The sequence below is a fragment of the Ipomoea nil genome, unplaced genomic scaffold (genome assembly GCF_001879475.1).
Source record: "Ipomoea nil cultivar Tokyo-kokei standard unplaced genomic scaffold, Asagao_1.1 scaffold3030, whole genome shotgun sequence".
Classification (NCBI taxonomy): Eukaryota; Viridiplantae; Streptophyta; class Magnoliopsida; order Solanales; family Convolvulaceae; genus Ipomoea; species Ipomoea nil.
Genome location: NW_017619458.1, coordinates 5,117,049 through 5,125,907, shown reverse-complemented (window position 1 = coordinate 5,125,907; position 8,859 = coordinate 5,117,049). Strand labels below are relative to the sequence as shown.

The following is an 8,859-nucleotide window of genomic DNA, read 5'->3' as shown; positions in this document are numbered from 1 at the left end:
ATATATATATATATATATATATATATATATATATATATATTATATATATAATATATAGGCTTTGGATCTGGTGCACCCCCCTAATAGATGAGCCCATGAGGCCTAATAATACCCATTGATTAGATTCCCATCTATGGTTGAGATTAAAAGATATATTTTCAGTTATTATCTATGGTAAGGTTAGATTAGTAAATTGGTTAGCTGATTTAATTAATGAATTAATTTAAAAGGAATATGAATCATCTTTTGATGCTTTTGATGATGGAAATTAAATGATTGTATCTTGAAAAGGATTAAAAGAATGAAATAACGTTAACAATGGTAGATGTGTGAAGGCAGGAACAACACTTTCGGACTTGCAGCAAATGGACAGTAGCAGTACAGGTAAGTGCATATACACGCCTAAGTCTGTGCATTTCCATGATTTCTCGAAACGGTTTACGTGAACAAGGGTAGTCGATGACCGACGATATTTGTGAGCGTTAAGGACGACCCGCTTGTGCGTACGCCGTTAGAACCTAGTAGGCAAGTTAGGCTGGGTTGTGGGTTGTTCGATACCCGACTATCCAACGGCCTAAGCGTAAAGATACGTTGGCCAGTGCATGCGCCGTACTGCCTAATAGACAAAATCGCCTGTGTCCGAGGTGTTTTTTTTTTTTATTTTTTTGGTTTCCACCAGTCCGTGCGTAAACACTGTTATGTCTGTGCATATACCTGCTTTTGTCGAATGGTTATTACCGGAACGCCGGGTGCATTTGAGTGCGTCGGTTTTTTAATTACCTTACTTTTGAGTGCAGGTGCGCCAACTACGGGGGGCGATGTCGACGAAGAACATTGTTATATGAATATATCCCCGAGTGGAACGAAGATTTGGTTGACGGCTTGCGACACATCCATAAAACCATTTGTTGGGCAATTGTTTGCAACATTAGACGAAGGTGTTGAGTTCTATAACAATTACGCCTCTGTCGCAGGCTTTGATGTGCGCCGCAGTTCAGACAAAAAGAACAAGTACAACATTATCTTAAGGAAGAAACTGGTTTGTTCACGTGAAGGTTACAAAGCGGGGAAAAAATCGGATCCACCAGAAACGGTAATTGGAAAAAAGACAAACGTCGTAAGCCATCTAACTGAGTCCGGTGCATGGCAAAGATTGTGTTCAAAATAGACGGTGCGGGGAGGTATTTAGTCACGACATTCGAAGAGGGGCACGCACACTGTTTGTGCAATGATAGCTATAAACCGTTCTTGAAAGTAAATAGGAAATTGGATGTTGGTCACCAACAGTTCATAACAAAATTGCGCAAAGGTGAATGTGGGCTCGAGCAAAAGCTTTGAAATATACGCAGAGGTTGTGGGTGGAACAGAAAACGTTGGAGCAACACAACAAGATTTCAAAAATTACCGACGGGAAGTCTTGGCATACATGCACGGAGGAGACTGCCAAATGGTAATATCCAAATACCTGGATATCAAGGCTGACTACCCTGACATGTACTTCGAGTACGAAGCAAACCATAACGACCAATTGATACGGATTTTTTGGTCAGATGGTGTGGCGCGGAAACATTACAGTGCGTTTAGAGATGTTGTGTCCTTCGATGCAACGTACAAGACTAACGGTAAGAAATTCTGAACCTTGTATAACTTTTTCTATATGCGGACACCAGAAATATGCGAATTAATGTTACTGTGTGTGTGTGTGTATATATTTGACCCTCGATATTTAATAGCACTGATGATAGCGTACTAATCACAGAGTGTGTGCGTTTTGTTGATACCCGTTGATATCAGAAATTAATTCAGAAAGCTATATTTTCTTCATGTGCGCCACTGTAAAAATGTGTGTATGTGTGTAGTGTCCGATAGTATAATTAAATGTTCAGCAGTGGTGGGTGCATAATGTTGTACAAGTTTGTGCATTCTCCTTAACATGTTTTACAAATACCATGATACCGAGTCACGCTAACTTTTATATTGAAATAAACTAACACCATGATGTCCCATGTACGGCCTCGTGTTTGTCCCATTTACCGGGATCGACAACCATAAGAAATGCGTGACATTTGGAGCAGCCCTGATTGATCGGGAGGACGTGGACTCGTACATTTGGGTATTAAAGAACTTCAAAAACGCAATGGGCAGCCCCCCGCAATCACTGTAATTGATCAAGATCCGGCGATGAAAGTTGCAATTGCACAAGAATTCCCTGAAACGCGTCATCGGTACTGCATGTGGCATATAATGACAAAGGTGGGTGATAAAGTGGGCACTGACCTAGCGAGGAACGAAGAGTTTAGACGGGAGCTAAATACTGTAGTATGGAACGACGCCTCAACTACTGCAAATTTCGAGCATGCATGGAAAGCTGTAATGGAAAAATATGCCATAACTGAAAATTCGTGGCTGAAACATATGTATGATGAGCGTGCGTCATGGGTTCCTGCGTGTTTTGAAGGAGTTTTTATGGGCAGATTACTACGTACTACATCCCGGTCCGAGGCTGAGAATAGAATTTTCAGAAGCAATACTAACAAGCACCTTTGCCTTACAGAATTCTTCATCCGATTTGAGAGTACAGTGCGAAAGCAACGGATCACGCACGCACATCTTAGTGGTGCCAGCAACGCACAGACTCCCCCCTTTCAAAACACCACTGGGAATTGAACGACATGCATCCAAACTGTACACACTAACAGTTTTTTATGATGTCCAGGAGGAAATTATTGCAGGTTGTTTTGAATGCCGGGTAAGAGCAGTGACAATCGGTGACGGCATCAAGACTTATGAGGTGGATGATAAGCGCGGGACACAGTACGGTTTGACCGTTGAGGATGTGACAATGATTACGCACTGCCCCTGCCGAATGTATACAAGGATTGGTCTATTGTGTAGACACGCTTTTGCAGTGCTAATATATGAGAGGGTTGATACCATACCGCCGCAACAGATCACCCCGCGATGGACACGCAACGCAATAACAGAATATGAAGATTAACTGAGGAACTATGGATATGGAGGGGCCACAACGAGTAATGAAGCATCAGATGTAATAAACACGTTCTACAGGTGTTTGGGGATTGCCAAGGGGGACAGTTTAAAATTGCAACAAATGTGTTCTGTTCTATCGGATATGGAGACAACTTGGTGCGGGCACGAAGAAGTCCAAGTGGATGCAGCTAGTGGGAAACAAGCGATCATGGAGTCTTACTGTGGCGTACCCGCACCTGAGACGATTACTGTGCACCAACCACCGGTGACAAGCAACAAAGGGTCGGGTAAACGGATGAGGTCTGCTAAAGAGCTGGCAATGAAGGAGCAAAACAGGAAGAAGCGCACGTGCAAAACTTGTGGCATGGCAGATGGGCATAACAGTAAAAGCTGCCCGCAGAAGTAGACGTGTTATTAGCTATAGCATGCAATTCTGGAAGTTTTTTGTGAGATCGTTTATTCTGAAACTCGTGCACCTTTTTGTATGTTTTTATCCAGCATTCCCATTTTTTGAGGAAAATGTTACCAGGGAAGCTTTTATAATATGCATATCTTGTTTGACCAACTCTGTAGGCATTAAGCTTTTTTCCCAGCATTCCCATTTTATAGTTGGCAGTTCCGTATTTCCCATCTGGATTTACCTGATTAGGACTTAGAAGTTGTGATGTGCTGACTTTTTTAATGCCTGATTTTTTATGATGTAGTAAAACAAATGTATAACACAAATGTCTGGACTGCTCCGCTACCAAATATGCGTTAGTACGCATAGATTGCATGTATGGAATGCGTTGTAGTCGATAGGTACGTGCTTATATGCGTAACGAAAATGTCATGTGCGAAGGAAGTATAAATTGGCTGCGTAATACGGTTATGATTGTTGACAGCATATTAGTCATATGATTGGGTGGCAGATTTAGTACAAACAAATTGTGCGTTTGTTTCAAGCAGTCGATGCACCGTTAAATTAATCTTTTCTTTGGTGCATTAACGTAGTTAGTGCGTTTATATGTATGAAATGTCGTTGGTCTACTATGCACTGATCAAATCACAAAAATAATGTAATGGAAATACGTATAATATTTGTAATGGAAATCTGGTCTATTCCAAATCATAACAGAAATACCAAAACAATACATAAAGTTGCTAGTAACATAAGATTGACTATGCACTTGCCAGTAAATGCAATAAACTTATCTAACCTAATGCAATTGATCTGGACTGCCGAGTACCGTAATATGAAAATGCACATGATATGCACTTGCTAAGAATGCAATAAAAATATAATACAAGGCAACTCGCACAGACACTAACATTTAAACGCACAAACGACGCAATAAAAATATAGTAACATATATATGATACGCACTAACATAAGTTAAAATAACCTTTTATCTAGCAAATGCACTAACATTGAAGCTGATACGCACTTATCCATTAATATGCACTGACATAAAATTATGCATTTTACTATATACGCATCGTAATATGAAAATGCACATGCTATTTAATATGCTACTGCACATAGCTCGTATTCGCACATACTATATAGTAAAATGCAGACACAATGTATATGTATGCACATACGCATAACAGAAATACCAAAACAGAAATCTGGTCTATTCCAAATCCTAACAGAAATACCAAAACAATACATAAAGTTAGAGATGTAATAATAAACGCAATGTATATAATAGAGGTGTTCAACGAGACGGAACAATTGATCTCATGGCGGAGTTGAAATTCGTTCAACGATGGGTGTTGTTCTGAAACAGAAGGATTTCGGACATATAGCGTTTGCGTAAAGCAAGCAATGCACGTGCGTCACCCCCGCAAAGACCACAATCCCATGACGCATAGGGCTGTCCAGCATAAGACTCCATGTGTCGCATCGCGAACACACCGCAATCTACTTTGTTCTTCGCATCGCGACATGATAGGCGAACCCTACGAGGTATGAACGTAGTGACCTTCATAAACTGATCTGTGGCCTCCACATCCTCCAGGAAAACGGTAAAAAACTCATGCTACACAAATGACATTGTGTTAATAAATAATACATGTGTCTACACACTGGTGATTTTGACTAGACATGTGTATATTAAATGTACAATTAGAACCAAATTGTTAATCAAGCATATCAGCAGGTCAGGTATGTCAAGATATTTGTCTAGTGAGAGGCCACCAACAGAAGAGTTATCTAACACATCGAAACGCATGCGTCTAAAATCCACTACAATAACGTAGTAGTGACCAGCTTGAAGTATTGGAAATATGAACTGCAATGCAAGAAAGTTAATCACAACCGAATGTGGTTAAAAACAAGGACAAAAAATAAACACTAACCAGATCAATGTCGCCCCAGGAGTTAAACGGAGACGTGTTCAACTCCTCGACCATGCAATCCGTAAACCACTGCAGACGCCGACCACGTGGTGCAGAAACATTTACAACTGTGTTCAACTGATTCATGCGAATACAACCTAAGTCAACACCACTAACCAAGACATAACAAAACCTGAACTAAAAAACAATAGTCCGTTAACTCATCATAGTCGTAAGCGACACCAATAGCCTCGAGGGTGACCCACGAGGCCTCAATATCTCCTTAAAATTCAACACACATGCCCAGGCATTTATTATGCCCACAAGTACTTCCTGACCTTCAAGCAGTGAACGAAATTCTTCCCTCCGTGCAGATCGGCCACTAAATAGAAACAGCTCCTCATCCCTGTCAATGAACAGGCGACGGGCGGTTAGAACCCACTAAAGGGGGGATTGATGAAACGAAAGTAGGCTGCAAAAAGGGATGTAATACATGTCGCTAAGTCTAGATCTAGCAACCCAATCATAGATTGCCTGCGGATCGGGTGCGTTGACACTTAGAGCGTTCGCGGCACGTGCGCGTGTCCGGTGATCGTATGAATTCAAGTCAAGCGTTCTCAATGCCGGTACGTTGCTAGTTGTTTGTCGCGGCTGCTTCACGGGCGCAAGACACCGCGGTGTGTTACATACAACCATAGGCGGGTTCAGTACTGGTATACGTTGCTATGAAACCAAAAGAATACAAGTAAGCCTCAGGGTATATAAACCCAGTTCCTACAAATAAACGGACAACATTTACACAAACTGCAGCAAAATGAAAACGTACCTCCATCGGAGTCACCTTAGTTGCACTCTCCCCAGGAACACCATCGCGCAAGGTCCTTTTGTTGCCCCCGCCAATACGTACTCCCAGGCTGAGTGATGAAGGCTTACGGACATCTGATACTTGGTGATCACGGGCCTACATACATAGGGGAAAATACGGCTATGGAAATTAAAACAACCAGTCCCTAACGCACCAGTGACAATCTGTGCGCCGCACATACCACGTTTGTGTATCGCACCACCCCGGCGTTAAAGCCTAATGCGCACATACCCAATATGGGTGACGCATCCCATTAAAATGAAAACGTACCTCCACTGGAGTCACCTTCGTTGCACTCCCCCCAGGAACACCATCGTGCCGGGGCCTTTTGTGACCCCCCGCAATACGTACTCCCAAGCTAAGTGGTGAATTTTTACGGATAGCTGATACTTGGTGATCACGGACCTACATACGTAGAGTAAAATCAGGCTTTAGAAATTAAAACAACCAGTTCCCTACCGCACAATGAAATCAGTGGGCCGCACATACTCCATATGTGTGCCGCAAAAACCCCGCAACTAATACGCACATACCCAATGTGGGTGACGCATTGCAGCCAGTCTAATGTTATTACGCACCTGCCAGCACCCCCCTCCCAAACGCTTACTCAATCACGTTATATCGCACGCCATGCAATACCCACAATGTAAACTCGATGTGTGAATAAAATCGATGTTTGTACTTACTGAACCACATGGGGCGGATGACCAACCACGAGGCACGACATTTGGCGTACGTACGTCATATTCACGGACAATAGCATCCACCACCTCCCAACATTGGGTTGGCAAATCTTGAGACAATCCAAATCCCACCGGAGACGTATCCTGAGTCAACCCAAGACTAAACGAGGGAATGTCCGCGTCAGCCAATGGGGCGACAATAAACCAGTCACAAACTAAAATACTCAATCATTAACATACAAAATATAAACACACATGAAATATTAACACAAAAATACATCCATCCTGCCAACATAGTTAAACATACATGCATCACCGTGCATACCCCGGTATAGTTCAAAAGGGCAACAAGATACCTACGGGTAAAATAGCACAAAAAAAGGACATTCTAGAACCATAACTGAATTAAACAACAGGCTAAAAACGCCTAGCCTTTCTGCGCCGACGTACTACCTTACTTACGGCTTTGGGCGTACCAACTCCAGGCACAACCTCCGAGGGAGCATCACCACCTGTCTCCACGCACGGAGCGGTGTCAGAACCCGCACATGCAGTACGGGGAGAAGAAGGAATCTGCTGTGTCACGGAGGGGGGCGGCAGTTCCTCAACTCCAACTTTCCCCTGCTGAGCAGCTGTAACAACCGCGTCAACAGCATCTAAATTTGCCGGGTTGTCCCAAATCTCGTCGCCGCTGAGTGCACCAGCAGCCGTCGCATCATCCGTACCTGCTGCGCAGGAGGGTCCCACACCGTCAATCACCTGCATAAATTTCCGAGCGCCCAATACAAGCCTATCAAAAGCTTCAGGAGGCCGAGGTAGACCGATATGCTGATCCATGAACTCCATCATGTCCACAAGAGCTAGAGCTAGTGCGTCCGTCTTTTCAGCGTATATCTCTGCCTCAGTCTACAAATTTGTTAAGCAAGAATTCAGCAAAACAAAAACTATCTTAAAAATGCACTAACATAACATTGCCTAAGCACTTGCTAAGAATGCAATAAAAATATAGTACAAGGGCAACTCGCACAGACACTAACATTTAAACGCACAAACGATGGAATAAAAATATATTAACATATATCTGGTGCATATTATATATCTGGTGAATGCAAACCCAATGACATAACATTGCCTATGCACTTGCTAAGAATGCAATAAAAATATAGTACAAGGGCAACTCGCACAGACACTAACATTTAAACGCACAAACGATGGAATAAAAATATATTAACATATATCTGGTGCATATTATATATCTGGTGAATGCAAACCCAATGACCATTTATCTAACAAATGCACACGCAATGGAGCTGATACGCACGTACCCATTAATATGCACTAACATAAGATTGTCTATGCATTTGCAAGTAAATGCAAACCGAGTTAACTAACAGGCACGACGCACAGATGCTACATCTAAATGCAAACCAAATAAATGCAAACCAAATTAACTAACAGGCAAGGAAACTCACACAGACACTAACATTTAAACGCACAAACTAACAAATGCACACGCAATGGAGCTGATACGCACGTACCAATTAATATGCACTAACATAAGATTGTCTATGCACTTGCAAATAAATGCAAACCGAATTAACTAACAGGCAAAGAAACTCGCACAGACATTAACATTTAAACGCACAAACGATGCAATAAAAATATAGTAACATATATCTGATACGCCCCAACATAACATATAGTAACCATTTATCTAACAAAAGCACTAACATTGGATCTGATACGCACCTACCCAGTAATATGCACTAACATAATATTGACTATGCACTTGCTAGTAAATGCAACAAAATTAACTAACATGCAAGGCGCACAGACGCTACATCTAAACGCATATGCTATGAATTATTCTAGAGCATAATTGATCTGGACTGCCGGGTACCGTAATATTAAAATGCACATGCTATGCACTTGCTAAGAATGCAATAAAAATATAGTAAAAGGCAACTCGCACAGACACTAACATTTAAACGCACAAAC

At 42.0% G+C, this 8,859-nt stretch overlaps 1 protein-coding gene across 1 annotated transcript; it reads left to right on the top strand.

The window, feature by feature from the left end:
- The first annotated feature begins 365 nt into the window (after positions 1-365).
- On the top strand, positions 366-3,397 carry LOC109163581. Its single transcript, XM_019312329.1, has 5 exons — positions 366-384; positions 798-1,093; positions 2,146-2,580; positions 2,717-2,868; positions 3,070-3,397. The coding sequence occupies exons 1-5, from the start codon at positions 366-368 to the stop codon at positions 3,395-3,397; spliced, it is 1,230 nt and encodes a 409-aa protein (XP_019167874.1).
- Positions 3,398-8,859: the final 5,462 nt, after the last annotated feature.

Coding starts and splice junctions, on each gene's coding strand:
- LOC109163581 (XM_019312329.1), top strand. Junction 1,094..2,145: donor AATCGGATCCACCAGAAACG/GTAATTGGAAAA, acceptor CGCAATGGGCAG/CCCCCCGCAATCACTGTAAT. Junction 2,581..2,716: donor TCATCCGATTTGAGAGTACA/GTGCGAAAGCAA, acceptor TATGATGTCCAG/GAGGAAATTATTGCAGGTTG.